At 35.1% G+C, this 16,555-nt stretch overlaps 1 protein-coding gene across 1 annotated transcript; it reads right to left on the bottom strand.

Annotated features, from left to right (window-relative positions):
- Positions 1 to 1,425: 1,425 nt before the first annotated feature.
- Positions 1,426 to 13,501, bottom strand: LOC132304527 (sister chromatid cohesion protein PDS5 homolog C-like). The gene is made up of 15 exons (XM_059802255.1): positions 12,933 to 13,501; positions 10,242 to 10,445; positions 9,956 to 10,137; positions 9,193 to 9,319; positions 8,915 to 9,109; positions 8,145 to 8,192; positions 7,934 to 7,981; positions 6,616 to 7,812; positions 6,381 to 6,491; positions 5,077 to 5,150; positions 4,507 to 4,558; positions 4,297 to 4,389; positions 4,119 to 4,162; positions 2,342 to 2,416; positions 1,426 to 2,250 (listed from the first exon to the last, which is right to left on the bottom strand). The coding sequence occupies exons 1-15, from the start codon at positions 13,032 to 13,034 to the stop codon at positions 1,719 to 1,721; spliced, it is 3,084 nt and encodes a 1,027-aa protein (XP_059658238.1). The 5' UTR covers positions 13,035 to 13,501; the 3' UTR covers positions 1,426 to 1,718.
- Between the last annotated feature and the right edge of the window lie 3,054 nt (positions 13,502 to 16,555).

Here is a 16,555-nt window from a genome sequence, read left to right as displayed (position 1 = left end):
TCTATATATCATGATGGTGTTATTCAAAAGAATACTCTATGAGGCAGTGTACTCTCCTCCGTGGGACTTCTAGTTTTTCACGCGAGGTCAGATTTAAGAATCTGATGTGGCCTTGTTCGGCCCTGTTCGGCCAAAAACCTTCTGCCCCTATATCATTTCCCTAAATAATGATATAATTGCGTGTTTATAAATATAAAGTACAATGACATCCGCCGGCCGCTGCCACTTCCAGTACTACTTACATCCTTGTCCGTTTGATCTGAGAAGTTAAAATTGGATTACTGAGATTTAGTCATACCCTAGCTAGTCGTTACATTGCTTTTAGTGGCCACGTGTTTCATCAGGAACCGTTCCTTTCCACCGACTTCACAAGAACTTGCAGCTCACGCGCCCTTCTTCGATCTAGAGACAGAAATTGTCAGACTACGACCAACAGATTCACCTCCGCCAGCATTGCACCACCTCGATGGCCCAAATTAAACATTTCCCCATTTCGTTGTTAGGTCACACCAAGATTGGAGCTTGATAAAATTTTGATTTAATTTTTTTAATTATTTTTTTCAAATCCTACCAATTTTAATTCTAAAATTTCAATTCCGCTCCAATTTCATGTGACCGATCATATCCTAAGAGATTTCTTCTTTCACAATTTAAAAAACATCTAATTTCAGAATCTGTGTCCCAAGTTCCTCATCCAATTATTTTCCCTCATTTTCACTCATCTTCATTCCACTCCCATTTCCTGACTCTTATTATCCACACCATTGCGTGCTTCATTTTTTTCTTGTAAAGCATCGCTAGAAAACCTGATTCCCATCGACATGAAAAAAGTTCTCTCCCCAAGAATCTTGCCAAAACCTTCCGGGAAAGCATTGCAGGAGAGATATTAGTTTGAATTACCAGGGAACAAACAGGAACTGTCAAGAAACCCTAAAGAGAACTCTCAATCATCTTCGACCTCAACACAAATACAGACTGCAGAGAATGTCGTGACACCTTAGAGAGAGGAGCTCTCAACAGAATATCTTAATCAACCCCATAAAACTTTTATTATATAACTCCTTTAACAAAGAATAAATATTAACTAAAAGAGAAAACTAAGCCCATCAAATTACACGGCGTAAGAACTCAAAGAATAAGTTCAGTTCAATACACATCAGAGCGAGCATGGTACACACAACTCACGAATAACCCGGCTCGCTATGTTCATTGATAGCACCAGGTCTGAACTCTGAAGGCAAGCACTTCTTTGTGCTAACACAATTGTGCGCGCTCGTCACAATCATCTACAGATGCAACTGCTGTTAAAGTTGTTAAACTTGCAAGACGGAGAGTCAGTGGATTATGACAGGAAAAATAAAACCATTTGCAGCAAAACTTATATACTATCACATTATCTAAGACTTCTTTTTGCAAATCATAAGCTAAACTTAAAATTAGTTCTACCTTAGTATTAAAAAATAACAGAAACGCCATCTAAGAAACAAGAATATATAGAAAGACTAACTGAACCATAGCACCCACTACAAAACCTAGGAATATAACAATGCTAGCCATTATATTGGAACTATGTCAAATAAGATTACAAAAACCAAATGCATGGCTTGCTGCTAACTTCAACCTCGGGAGGAACCTTAACAAAAGGTTGGTAGGCATGCAGCTGAAAAGACGACTGCTTAACAGCGTAAACAGGAAGCAGATGAGTTAAATATTAGCTTTTAACCCCTCCTCCTGCGCTTTTTTCCACTCTTTGCCCCGGTTTCTCTTGATTTTGATGCACTCAGTGACTTCTTCCCCTTTGCACTTTCTGGTGTTTTCGATAGCTCAGGTGATTTTCCCTTCTCATCCTCAGTTCCTCTCACCTTCACCGAACTAGATTTTACCTTGCCAGTACCATTAACATTGGGCTTGCTGCCACTCTTGGATGATTTTGCATTGGACTTGGTGGCATTTTTTGGGGCGCCTTTGGTGATACTTTTTGGGGTATCTTTGGGGACAAATTTTGGGGTGTCATGCTTGGACTTGGCATTTGTCTTTGGTGTGCCACCATCGTCTTTGGATTTTCTGGCTCTTTTAGAGGCATCAACAACAGATTTACCACTTCGAGGATGATCCTTAGATGTACCACTGGCATCGTCCTCAGATGTACCACTGTTATCTTTCTTTTTGTTATCGACTATACCATCATCTCTCGGTTTACGACTAGATTTTGCAGCTGCACCTTTCAATTTGCTGGATGAAGCTCCACCCCTGGAGACCATTATTCATACATTCTGAGACCATTTTTTACAAGTTTACTTGAATAGAGCACTAAAATTTGAGTTAAAAGAATTGCAAACACCTTTTGGGTGAAACCTCCATCTTTCCTTGCTTAGCTGATGGATCAGAATTTGTTTTTGCCTTTTTTTTTCTGTGCCTGGTAGCCAGCAAGTAAATCACAAGTCAGCCAAATCCAACAAACAAGTCAGGTAGCATCAAGGGAACAAACAAAACTAATCGACAACCCTACCACCCAAAACCCATAACCAACTTTAAACGTTTTAATAATTTAAAATTCAAAATGCCATTCTCATCAGTTGATTTGGACTACAGTTCCGTTAACCAGCGCATAGAAATGTAGACATGAATGAAGATAAACCTGGGAGACGAACTATAACTAATAGACAACACTATTCCAACCTAAAAGTCAGGGACACCAAACAGAAGAAATAAATAACACAAGCAATGTTACAACATCTTCGTTTTTACATAAAATTAGTTACTAGCACATACACCTAATGGACAATATTTTTACTTCTATGATTTCAACGGTACAAACTAGTTGATATAGAAACCCGTTAATATTCAAATAGATCTCAACCGTACAAACCTTAAAAACAAGTCAACATATATCAGTTAATATTTTATTGCATGTTCAGACAGCAGCAAATGTATGCACACGACAGAGTCTTTTTCTAACTATTTGGGATACATGAATCCTGTTTTGCCATTCCAGTGTATCTAAAGATCCCAACAAGTATATGTACACAAGCCAAAAAATTTAAGAGCGCGCCAAAAACTAATGTTACATTGTTACCTAAATGACCTAAATAAACTGCATGGCCAATCGTCATATCTGAAAATTTTCCATGCTCCAAGCTGGCGTGCCTAGGACCTACTTACCATTCCCTGAGGCACCACTACCTACAGTTTCCAACCTTGATCATTACACTCTGACTAGCAACATTATTTGCAAGCTACTTAATGAACTAATTACATTCATAATTAATAGTAATGAAGTTTGAAAATAGAGTCAATAGACCATAAACATTTGCCAGAAAAAGGATGAACTTAATAGTAAATAAACCATGCACAAGGCAATAATACCAGAATACCTAGGATGATAACTGTGAGGGACAAGAAAGAAGAAATGAAAGAAACACAGACCAAAAGAAGAAAGAAAAATAAAATAAATAAAAAACCCTCTTTGATCCCAAAAGGATGTCTTTGCTTAATAAGATTTGACAACAAACAATTCCAGTTCCACAAAGCAATAGCTGGTGTAGGCCGCATAGCAATGGCAAGTACATTGTTGCCAATGCCATTGCCCTTTTAAAATCAATTCTACATGAGAAATTTGAGTTGAGATATACTAGATAGATCCAAGTTGCTTTGTTACAGGGACACTTCAAAACTATCGAAGTACAGGTTCTGGACACAACATAATGTGGTTATACAAAGAAATATCTATCCGACGCATTTATTGTTGAGAACTTGAATCTTATTAGTTACATATGACTCCCTTTTTCCCCGGTAAATTAGTTACATACGACAGCTGGATACATCAGTGCAACTAGGTATATGGTCTTAGTCGGTCAATCTTAAACTTGTATTTCTGCAACCCAAACAGCAGGCAGCAGCTTAACAAGACAAACTTGTGAGAATGAAGTTCAAGTCAGAACCTGCTTAATAAATTAAGACTATACCTATTTATAAAATACAAGGGTGAGTTCATTAAAAATAAATAATAAGAAAATCTTAAAAATAGCTAGTAGCATCGTTACTTTAATTATTTGATAACAAAGAATAATGTGACACCTGTATTAAGAAAGTCATAATCAACAGAAAGTAACATGTACCTGTCAGAGGAAGCATCAGGACTTGGATGTTCAGTTTCTTGTTCCTGTCAAACAAACATCACAGATATAGAACATGAGACAAAGCAAAGGTAGCAAAATGGAGAAAAATATATCAGGATAAAATAAATATAGAAACATGAGAAAGAGGTTACAAAACAAAAATCAACTGATAACCTACCCCGTCTTCCACAGAGTCAGAATCACCACTGATCAACTCCCACCGTTCCTTTTTAAGATTTAATACTTCTTCATCACCGTCACGATATAGAACCTGTTTGATAATTGCAATAATGTCAGGTCAAAATCAGCTATGTAACCCAAAAAGGCTACAAATCCTGCACGAAAAGTATAACTTAAATGGATTAGCATCAGTGTGTAATGCCCTTACCTTATGTTTCTTTTTAACAGAATCAAAAGTATCAATAACACCTTCATAAAACCTGAAATTAGTAAACTCAACGTTATCAACTTTGAGTAGGCAGAACATTTTTAAGAAGGTTCCTTGATTGATTGCAAACTTCAATAGACAATAATTTAAAGTCGCAATAGAATTATCTTCATTTTTCTGGTAGTCAATGCAGAAACTGAAATTTAATATTGAGATCAAAATATCACTTATTAATGCAGAGTTTAGAGCAGCAAGAGAAGGCTTCTACCCACTCTGCAAAAATCACTAAAAGAGGGGATGCGTTACGGATGACATTATTAGACAATAGAGTAGGGAACATAATGCGATTACTAAACATAACCACACATTAAAAAGCTAATAAAAGAGGACAAATGTTGCACAACTGAAAACAAGGTATCATATAACTGAAACATGAGTAGAACAAAAATGGAGAACCAAAACTCATTCCCTGAGCAAACCACTCACTACTACATTTTTTTTTAGAAAAGACAGAAAAAAAAAAAAAAAAAAAAAAAAAAAAGGAGAAGTATAGAGACATAGAATACTTACATTTTGTCCTCTGGCCACCAAACTTTGACCTTTGAACCAACCAGATTCTCATCACATTCTACTGTATCAGATGCCTGGCATTTAAAGAAGAATCGATTTAATAGAGGTTGGTGTGTGTGTGTGTGTGTGTGTGTGTGTGTGAGAGAGAGAGAGAGAGAGAGAGAGGAATTAGGCAAGGGAGGTAATGTAGCTTAAGATATTTAACGAAGGTTAGTGGCCATCCTAAATGCAACCTTAGTGTATCAGATGCCTGGCATTTAAAGAAGAGTCGATTTAATTGAGGTTGATGTGTGTGTGTGAGAGAGAGAGAGAGAGAGGAATTAGGCAAGGGATGTAATGTAGCTCAAGATATTTAACGAAGGTTAGTGGCCATCCTAAATGCAACCTTAAAGTACAGGCACCTCAACCAGCGACCACAAAACCATGCTGTTCAACACAAGCTCAACAAGCAGTTACTGTACTTGATATAATGATTACATCAAGCAGGGTCAAGCTTTAATAAAGTTCAAGCTTGTCGGCCAACTTCTATGTTCATTCAATCTCTTCTCTCTGACTCCTTTTTCACTTTCTACTCTGCTTTTATCAATTTTTCTAGTAGTTTTTTAAGTACTAATATCTCCATGTTCAGATATCCTTATCCTTTCTTTTCTGTGAACTAAAAATGCTTGGCAAATCCACCTTGGAAAAACTATACCCTCCTAATTCCTTGAAGCTTGAGAGAGTTTGAAGAAGAAAGTTTGAAAGAAGAGAAGTTGCTGGACTTTCTGCAGCAGAGACAAACTCTGCAACCATGGATAACAGCTAAAGGTTATAAGAAAAAACATGCTTTTTGGAGGTCTTCGGAGAGTAACCCATGACATGGCACTACGTCACAAATTCACAATCAGCTCGGCAGGACAGGTTGCCTGGCAACTCAACCTGAGACCAGCAAATATTGGAAGCCAAGTGGAGGTGTTTAAGGAATATTTAAGGAACAAAATTCCATGAAGAATGTTGGCGAATATTTTAGTAGGCAAACGGTATACTGAACAAGCAAGTAAGATAATGTGAAAGATACATGACCAAATGCAAAATAATTCTGACCCCATCACAATCACTTTGATGCTTCAAAAAGTACTCAAAACTGGGTCCTGAAAAATTATCACAGGAATAGAAAACCAAGGATACAAGGAAATTTTAAGCCAATAATCCAGCTAAATTTGCTGGGATACACCTTGTCTGTGTCTTATATCTATAAAAATGAGGATACAATCCAAGACAATCATCAACATGAATCAGAAAAAATACATAATGCAATTACTTACTTTTTCAATTTGGGGAGTACGCTTTCTCTTTGAATTCGTCTTAGGGGTTTCCTCTAAGTGGCCTTCATCTTTAGCCGACTTTCTGGTAGACCTCGGAGAAGAAACAATTTTCTATAAAAATTCATAACAAGAATTTTCTTAGAAAGTGGCATCAAGGAGGGAAAAATAAAAAAAGGTGAGCTCAAGCATTAAAAGAATCATGAAAAGAACAATTCCCAAGCTAATAGAAAAGTACTTTGTCATCATCCTTAGCAGAGGATTTCATTACATCCTTTCCCCGTCCACGGCGTTTCCCATCCTCCTTTAATGGGGATCCATCAATATTATTGTTTGCGTCCATCTTCTTACCTAACTCCTTCAGTTTCGCCTCTGAATCACCGGTGGCCTCACCTTCATCCTTAGCAGAGGATTTCATTACATCCTTTCCCCGTCCACGGCGTTTCCCATCCTTTAATGGGGATCCATCGATATTATTGTTTGCGTCCATCTTCTTACCTAACTCCTTCACTTTCGCCTCTGAATCACTGGTGGCCTCACCTTCATCCTTAGCAGAGGATTTCATTACATCCTTTCCCCGTCCACGGCGTTTCCCGTCCTCCTTTAATGGGGATCCATCAATATTATTGTTTGCATCCATCTTCTTACCTAACTCCTTCAGTTTCGCCTCTGAATCACTGGTGGCCTCACCTTCATTCTTGGACGTATCTATTGGTGCTGAAGTCTTATCCTCATTAGCAAATCCAGTATGTGCCTTTGTCCTTGAGCGTTTCTGTGATTTTATTTCTGAATCACTTGTCCTTTCAGATGCCTTGATAGAACTATCAGCAGTAGATGGTGAAGCTTTTTGACTTAACTTTCCTTTCTTCTTTGGCCTACCAAGCTTTTTCGGACGATTCTCATCAGGAAGGCTCCCACTTTGCGATGGATTAGCAGCATTTACAGAATCACCATCTACTGCTTTCGGTGAGGAAAGCTCAATAACAGTTTCTTTTTCATTTTCTGAAGGCACAGCTGCCTCAACAGACGGGTCCTTGCTAGTTGAACTATGAACTTCCTTGCTACGACTTCCTCTACGGTCTGGAAGTCTCTCAGTTTCTTTCTCACTATCAACTTGAGGAGTGTCAGAAGGTTTTTTTGAAGAGCTAGGTTTCCTTCCTCTTCTCTTGGCAGTTTGTTCTTGCTTAACCTCTGATATATCTACCTTCCTAGCATCCGAATCAACAGGTTCAACATCGCTTGTTTCATCAACATTGATGGACTTATTAGCATGGTGACCATCCTCCGGCTTCATTAAAGACTCTGGATTCACAGAAGTGCCTTCATTCCCAGTCTCTGCAGCACCATTACTCATCACCGATTTCGGAGACCTGTCCTTAGAAGGATTAACGTCTTCAGGAGCAGTCGCCGCCTCCGTCATACTCTCTTTGGCCACCTGATCAACAAACAATTAGTTTCAAATAATTAGTTCAGGTTTCAGATGCTCAACTATATTTTATTGATGAAGCATACACTACAGGTAGACAAATTATATAAAAGATAACTAAAGGACATGCCTGGCCTGCCTCATCCGAAGATGCTGTAGCCACCTTGCCCACATCAGCCTGAAGCATAATAATCCAACACTTGACATTATCTCAACAGATGCAAAAGAAATGATAAACACTACATTATACATGATTTTCATGGCGAATGAAGCCAATATTGGAAATTTACACTTAAACAAAAAAGAATCGGTGAAAAAAATCAATTAACTGCGCAACGTGCCTGAGCTGACTCTTCTAACGATGTCCTAGCCAATTTGCCTCCATCTGCCTGAAGAACAGAAGTCACAAAGGCCAAAACATGATTCATTTATGTATAAATGACAAATAATAACATTAATAAACCAATGCAGCAACATTGCAGACTTGCAGTGAAGTTATGATACTAACGGTGGAGACCTGGCATTAGATTGGTGGTAGTTGTGGTGGTGCCGATTGAGGTTATTGTGCAAGATTTCCATGGTTGTATGGCGAAGTGAGACTGCTGACAGTGGGGCAGTAGCAACTTTTACAAACTTTTACAAATTAGACAATGTGCCACAGCACCACCTTTTACAAATTAGCTTTCTCAACAAGGAAAGCTATGACATTTTGAAGAACACCAGTCAAAAGCTACAACAATATTCAAGCTCAATTACAATAAATAAAAAAGAGTAATTGATCAAGTAACTAGCACAATCACTCCTTCATTCATCAAGAGCATTATAAGTAAAACTTTCTTTTCAACAAAAGCTAATCCAAACCATTCCAAATTCCAATAACAGTGGAATAATGTGAAAAACTTACGACAATGCTAATCAAAATGACCAGAGAAAATAAAAATGGCGTTGTCAGGCACATGTGATTCGTAGGTTATTGGAAATAATACAGATTTGATTTTTTTTTTTTTTAAAGAGAAAAAAAAAAAAAAGGCAGACCAGCTGAATTAAGTGACTAAAAATGACCCACACAAACACAATAATGATATTATCTTGAGCATCAAAGGAAACATACCAGCTGTTCTCCAAAAACATTGTCATCATTATGCTCAACAGCACCTTTTCCTTCGCATATAGAAGCAATAACTTTACTATAATCATCTAAATGAAGGCGCAAGGACTTCACAGCTTCTTTTAGGTAAGGTTTAAGCTTAAATGCACAGTTTTCAAACACTCTCTCCCCCAATTTCTGAGCAATTGGCAAAGCTTCCTGAAAACAATAGTACTGATCAGTGAAGTTAATAATGAACGGCATAGATAACTAAAGTAATCCATCCCTCAAACTTAATTAACCTTATTGTCCCTTTTTAAACTTTCTAGGATGGGGGAGAGCAGCTCTAGTGAAATATCTTCACTTTCTTCCAGTACAAGAGTTATAATTGTCTCCATGGATGAAAAGACGTTCTCTGGGTGATAATCCCTGAATGTTGAACAAAAGCAATAATCAACATCTGAATCTACTTCTTTAGAAGAAAATAAGTTTCTTAAAATTTTGAATCTCGAATTGTATTCCCATGGAAGGGAACGTTGAAGTTGAAAAATATTCTATCAACTTCTATTCCTGAAACTATAACGTCAAACTTTTAAATATAATTGATGTTTCTTTCCCTTATTTGATTTTCGTACCATCAATTATGATTGGAACTTAAGAAGGTGACAACATAATATTACATCATATAAAGGTCCGAAGAATCTCACAAATCATGCATTAAGGCATATTTATGTAGCAAAGATAAATTGGGCAGGTACATGCCCATGAGTAGGAATGGTCCCCAACTGGTAGCTCATAACTATTTACATCAAACAGCTAGTAGAATTATCTACCTAAAACGTGGATCATGATAATTTTATATGTGAGCCAAGAAGGAAAATAAGAAGTGAAAGATATTAATGTTTAAAATCTAATAGAAACTTATTTTTAAAAGAACAAAAATCCAATTCCACAAAGTAAAATAAAATGTAAAGAAAAGAATGGCATGATATTTGCACAGCCAGGACTGTTTCTAACAATTGCACAAGCAAAATAATTTGATCAGTCTAAAATAGCAGTTCATACCTAATTGACTTTAAGAAGTGCTGGAACATCTCAATAATCAGCCCATCACATTCTAGATCCAACATGACCACACATGACCGGACCTTGGCTACAGTTTCAAGTATCGATGTCCTCTTATTATAAGATCGACTGGACTTGTCAGGTAGATTTTCAAAGGATGATACAATTAGCTGAAAGACATCCTGTATACCAATGAAATATAAGTTAAAGAGTAGGGGAGAGAAAAGGGGAGGGGGAAAAGGTGGGGGTTGTAAGCAAATTAAGTGAATTTAGGAGAGTCAACTACCTTCATCTCATTATCATTATAAGGAGCATCTGGTGCTGTAATTCTTGTTATTTCACTGATGCACGAGGCAACTGCAACTTTCACATCAGTATCAGAATGCCTTAAAAGTTTGTCTGCAACCAATGCCTTCAATGATGGAGCGAGTGCAGTTTGCATAGATTTGGATGGTGACTGTTCCACCCTTGATAGAAAATTCTCAACTTGCTTAAAAGCATAAAAGAAAAAATTATATTATACAAATGCATTTACAGAAAATAAAATTAAAAAAAAAAAGGACAAATTTAACATTCCCACAACTGAAAATTTAATAGAAAATTAAGATATTTATCAATCCATCGTGATATTATATCAACCTGAAGCTCAACAGTTAAAAGCACAACAGTGACAAATCTCATGGTTTGTCCAATTAAATGGGATTTTACAATATTCATTGACATGCTTATGTGCGTTACTTTCAAAGAAGACACACCAATAAGAAGGGGGAAGGACAGCAAGTCAACCAAAATCAAGTTTCAATCTTACAATTGGTCCAGTGCATGTGGGTGAAGTTAGTGTACAGTTTGCAATAAACTAAGTAACAGATTCAACACCTCAATGAGTAAATTAGCAATTGCATGATAATGAATGCAGTTGCAGTGAGAGCAAAGTACATGAGCAAAAGATAAAAAAATTCACCAATGAACTAAACAAATTGAGCACAATAAATAATTAAAAGATAACTTCATAACAGTATATCAAAGAAAATCAGAACATGCAAGAGTCCCAGATCTATCAAAAGAACAAACCATATTTCAACATATAAAAATTCTCAATCAACAAAACGTTGATAGTTATATGTTATTTACTACCAATATGTTCTTAATTTTCAATAATTAATTTTTCCCTCAAAATCTCTCATGACTACTTCATAATAGTATATCAAAGAAAAACAGATGCAAGACTTCTAGATCTACTAAAAGGACATGCCAAATTTCAACATATAAAAATTCTCAATCAACACAAAATTGATAGTTATATGTTATTCACTACTAATATGCTCTGAATTTCAATAATTAATTTTTCCCTCAAATGTCTCATGACAACACCCATATATTTCTGTAGTTCACAGCAAACGGAGTCTTGTAACCTTCTTTAATAAATTATACGCAATATTTAAGCCAAAAGAACTTTTTTATTAACAATGATGAGAACTTTGTATACAATATACAATAAAACTTGTGTATAACTCACTTTAAAGAATGTTGAATAATGGAAACTAAGTGCTAAATTAACAAATTCCATTACACCATTCAGAGGCACTTGTTGGTGTAGAGTCTTTCTGCTCACTTCATTTGTTGGGGGGGGGGGGAGTGTAATGACTTCCCCTTTTTCAGGGAAGAGTCGAAAACAACTAGGAACTTATAAAGGAAAAATGCATATCAATGTGAATTCATAAATATGTAGGTGTATAATGATACACTCAGGCTGTTAAACTTCTTTTCCTTCCAAAACCGACCCTTTTTTTTTTTTTCTCCTTTTCCCCCCTTCATTTCCGTCAATGTTCCTCTAATTTTACAAAATTTTATTTTTGCCATTTCTTTTGTCAGAAGGGACAGAGTGTTTGGAAAACTATGCTCGTGTCACTCTTTTATTTCTGTCCTCAGTGATATTTCCTCCACATTGAACCATGAGTCAGCATAATCCAAATCCAAATCCAAATTTTCTTCTCTGCCTGAATCTAACCTTTAGTTGTGCACATGATGTTCCACAAACTAGGAGATCCTTCGCACGATACAAATCTCATAATATTTTTAAGTTACCAATTAAAGTCAAAATCTCCAAGTGTCAAATGTTATTTGTATTTTCACAAGAAAAAGGTAAATCGTACTTTTTTGCCTTTTCCTTTTATTGAAGGAAGGGGATCTGAAGAAATTTCTCTTCTTGTCCCTCTTATTTCTTCCCTTCTGACATTTTTTGAGAGATGAACCATGAGATAGCACAACTCAAATAAAAGTACTTCTGCTCTACTAAACCCAACTTTAATTGTGCAAAATAGGAATTTCCTCGCTCGGGGTCATTCTTTGAATGTTTGAAGTTACTAATAATTAAGGATGAAAAATGGTAATGGCAAGCAAAACATCATTTGTGCTTCCAAATGTAAAAACCTATGCCAGAAAACATCTACATATGTTCACAAAAAAATTGCCCTACAGGCACATTAATAAACCAAATCTAAAGATTGAACCCATAGAACAGCAACAATTTTTTTTTCATTGGCATAGCAACAGCGGGGGAAAAAGTCCAGCCTCTAATTTCTCCATCATAATTCAGTGAATCAACTCATAGAAGTGATGTTAAAATCTACTACTATCATCTACTACTATCAACCATCTTCCCTGAAGCAAGGCTTTATCCAACCATTCGAACGTGACAAAATTAGAGAACGTATCCTGTTTTAGGGGAGATAAATTTTCCAAACTATCACCAAATTCCATAAACAACATGCAACACGACAAAGACGATATAGATTACAAAAATACTCAAAACCCATATAAAAGCGTTAAATGATTCAAAGTTTGAAGACAATTTGAAGGAAAATAATCAGAAATACACTGATATCCAACTGAAAACAAGGATATACTCTATAAATAACACTACCAACATGAAGATACTATCAAACAGACCAAAATAAAAAATAAAATTAGGGCTTACGTCGAGCAAAGGAAGGAGCTCGTCGACCGAAGAAGCCTCCTCAAGAAGCCTATTCCCAGCTTCCATGAGCTGTTCCGCAAGCTCTTTGTCTGCAGACGCCATTGTTTCTCTGTCTAGAATCAAGACCTTCAAATAAAATCCCCAGATTCCAATTCAAATTCACACCATCCTAAACCTAGAAACCAAACGGAAAAATTCAAAAACACGGCGCCAAGCCTGAACGATCCTGCCAATAGTATCCTTATAGAGCCCTGGAACGTTTTGAGAGAGAAATCGTAATCTATTGACAGAGCTGACGGAACCCTAGTTTTACCAGCACGAGCACAGATGAACCAACAGTCACCAAAAACAAAAGAAACAAAAAAGGGATCTTTGAGAGGCAAAACAATTTTGTAGAGAGAGGAGAAAATCAAAAGTTTTAAAAGACAGAAATCGAAGATTACAAGGCCTTTCAAATAAAAAATAAATCGAAGACTATTTTATACAAATATAAATATTTATAGATAGAGAGAGAGAGAGTGCGGTTTTTTAGAGAGAGAAAAAGGGAAATCGAAAAGAGGGGAGCACTTATTAAAAGAAAGTAAAATTAATTGTAATGCTGTTACTAATTTTTTTTTTGAAATATTGTGAAATGGTCCAGGGGGAGGGTCGGAATCGTCAAGTTTCTGGATTTGAGTTAAATTTTTTGATTCGAGTCCGCCAATAGATTTTCAGGGGTTGAGACACTTGGCTCCATGTATTGACATTTGGAAACAGCTGCGCATTGACATTTTATCACCATGCACTACGTAAGTACATACACGTGAAATGATGGTGTTGACAATTTTTTTTTTTTTTTTTTTGAAAGTTTTACGTATAAATGGTTTTAATGGCCCATATTTATTATTTAATGAAATTAAACTCTAGTAATTTTGAAAAAAATAAAATTGACAAAAATGCTGACATAAACATGAAAAAAACATTATCCATTCTTATAGAGGTACCACTTTTTGACACATAGGTACCACTTTTTATGTATCAAATATCACTTTTATTTTGAACATAGAGGTACCACTTTTATACATATAAGTATCACTTTTACAAAAAATAATACATGATGCACAAAAAGTAGTACCTATTTGCTTAAATGTGGTACCTCTATGAAGGTAAACAATATTTTTTTATGTATTTATTTTTTCGAAACTATGAAACTTTAACTCTATTAAATGATAAATATGAATCATTAACACTATTTATATGTAATAATTTTATTTTTTTTCTTTTTCTTTTTCAGGTAATTGTAACCGACTCCATTTTTCAGGTCATGAATTATGAAGGGCGTAAAATGAAGCTCTCCCTCATTAATTTTTTGTTTTTTTTTTTTTTAGAAAAGATAAATTATGTTTAGTATAGTGAAAAAGAAAAAAAAATGATATTGTTAATTAGAAGTGAAAAATAAATAAATAAAATAAGATAATATTATTAATTATTTATGGTATTTAGTTAATTAATAAAGAAATAATAATAATTATGTTTAGAAAAGAAAAAAAAATTTATTTTAATAAATTTACTATTATACACCCTTTTCTATATAAAATGTTATCTTTCTTTTCCTTTCCTTCTATAACAAAACTAACATAACGTGCCTAATTTAACTCCTCCTTTTCTTTTCCTTTAATAATTTATACCAGACATATATTTTTTTTTTCATTAATTGTTTTTTTTTTTTGTTTTTTTTCCTTCCATTACCTTCCAATAAACTGGGCTTCAGAAAGATGACGCAACCACTGGGCCAAGCAATCCACATTACAACGTGTTGGACACCTTTAACAGTCTTCAAGAAAATGTAAAGGAAGCTTCCTTAGCTGGATTTAGCTGCGTGATGTATCTTTTCAATTGTCTTCAACATCAACATCGACTTCAACTTGTATAACTACATAAACTTAGACATAAAAATATATATATATGTGTGTGTGTGTGTGTGTGAAAAAAACAACAAAATTATGTGTAATATAATCCTATAGCAATAAGAAATAATTTCTAGTAATTAAAAATAGGTAACATGGTGGTCCAAAAAGTTCCCATAATATTAACTTGGAAAGAACTCAATATTTAATATTCTTTAATATTTTGTTTCTTTAACTAAAATTCAATTAAGAGCGTGCTAGACTTCACCCAAAAAAAATCAATATTGTATCGTAAATTTTCCATCAAAGTCACTTTTTTCTCTTTTTTTAGGCTAGTTACTCTCTTAATATTTTTGATAATATTTTCTTTTCAAAAATATAAAGATCCATATTCTTCTTCTACCATAGTCAAACGTCAACATTGAAGCCCGTCAAAGTAGTTCTCCTATTTAATGCATCAAACAATTATCCATGACTAATTTCATTTAGAGCAGTGCTAAACTTCAAAAAAAAAAAAATCAAGATTGTATCACAAATGGTAAATACGATGTCATATTTCTTCACCAAAGTCACCTTTTCCTCTTTTTTAGGTGAGTTACTCTCTCAATATTCTCTTTCCAAAAGTATAAAGATTCATATTTTTCATCTATCATAGTCATCGAAGACGTTTACATTGAAGCCCATCAAAGTAATCCAACTCTACAATGTATCATACTAATTTATTTTTGATTCTTTGGGTTCTTGGGTTACTAAATTTTTTGTCCAAATCCCATCCATAATAAATTCGGGCTCTAAAGTTCAAATCCAATCTCATCCCGTAATCTCAATAACCTTGCCCACTCCTGTAAAACTAGGTTGCTCCGATTAGGCCGACCCAAGTTCCACCCCTCTAACACCGAAAAACATATGGGTATTTTTGGCTTGCTTGGTTTGTAACTATAGAAACAGTTTTCTGTTTTCGAAAAACTGAAAACAAAAAACTCTACTTGGTTTAGTTTTCTGAAAATTATTTTGTACGTCCCAATCGCCCCCGAAGGAATATGTTCATACTCAATTATAAAAATGTCTATTTTTAGAAGACAGTCTTTTATAGTTTTCTGAAAACTATTCTCTATTTTCTCAAAACTGTTTTCAGAATTGCCCAATTTTGAAATGGCCTTCTGGTACATACGACTCATTGGGGGTCTGCCCCAATCATAAAAATTATTCTGTATTTTCTAAAAACTGTTTTCAGAATTGCCCAATTTTGAAATGGCCTTCTGGTATATACGGCTCATTGGAGGTATGCCCCAATCATAAAAACTATTCTCTATTTTCTAAAAACTGTTTTCAGAATTGCCCAATTTTGGAATGGCCTTTTGGTACATACGGCTCATTGGGGGTATGCCCCAATCATACTTGTATATTCTGTCTTATTCTTCTGAGGTTTCTACACAATTTAATATATGGATAATGCTAGTTAAGCCTATTTGTTTAGCCAAATAAACAAATCGACCTAAGAATGATTGTCCTTATTTTATTTATAAATATCAAAGAATCATTTTCCTTATTTTATTTATTAACATAAAGCAGTTTGTCAGATACATCATTCCAGAGGAATAAATTCAGAAGTACTGCATATGACAGATCAACTAGCTTAGTTGAAAGAAAAGTAGGCAGTACAAACACTTTTTTATAAAGTAGAACACAATTCAATTGAACTTTTCCCAACTGCTTGGAGTTAAGACAATATGAATC

The sequence above is a fragment of the Cornus florida genome, unplaced genomic scaffold, assembly GCF_030987335.1.
Source record: "Cornus florida cultivar Cherokee Brave unplaced genomic scaffold, ASM3098733v1 CherokeeBrave_3.0.0_Hap2_Chr04, whole genome shotgun sequence".
NCBI lineage: Eukaryota > Viridiplantae > Streptophyta > Magnoliopsida > Cornales > Cornaceae > Cornus > Cornus florida.
The sequence above is the reverse complement of the archived record's forward strand: the minus strand, read 5'-3'. Positions and strand labels throughout refer to the sequence as shown.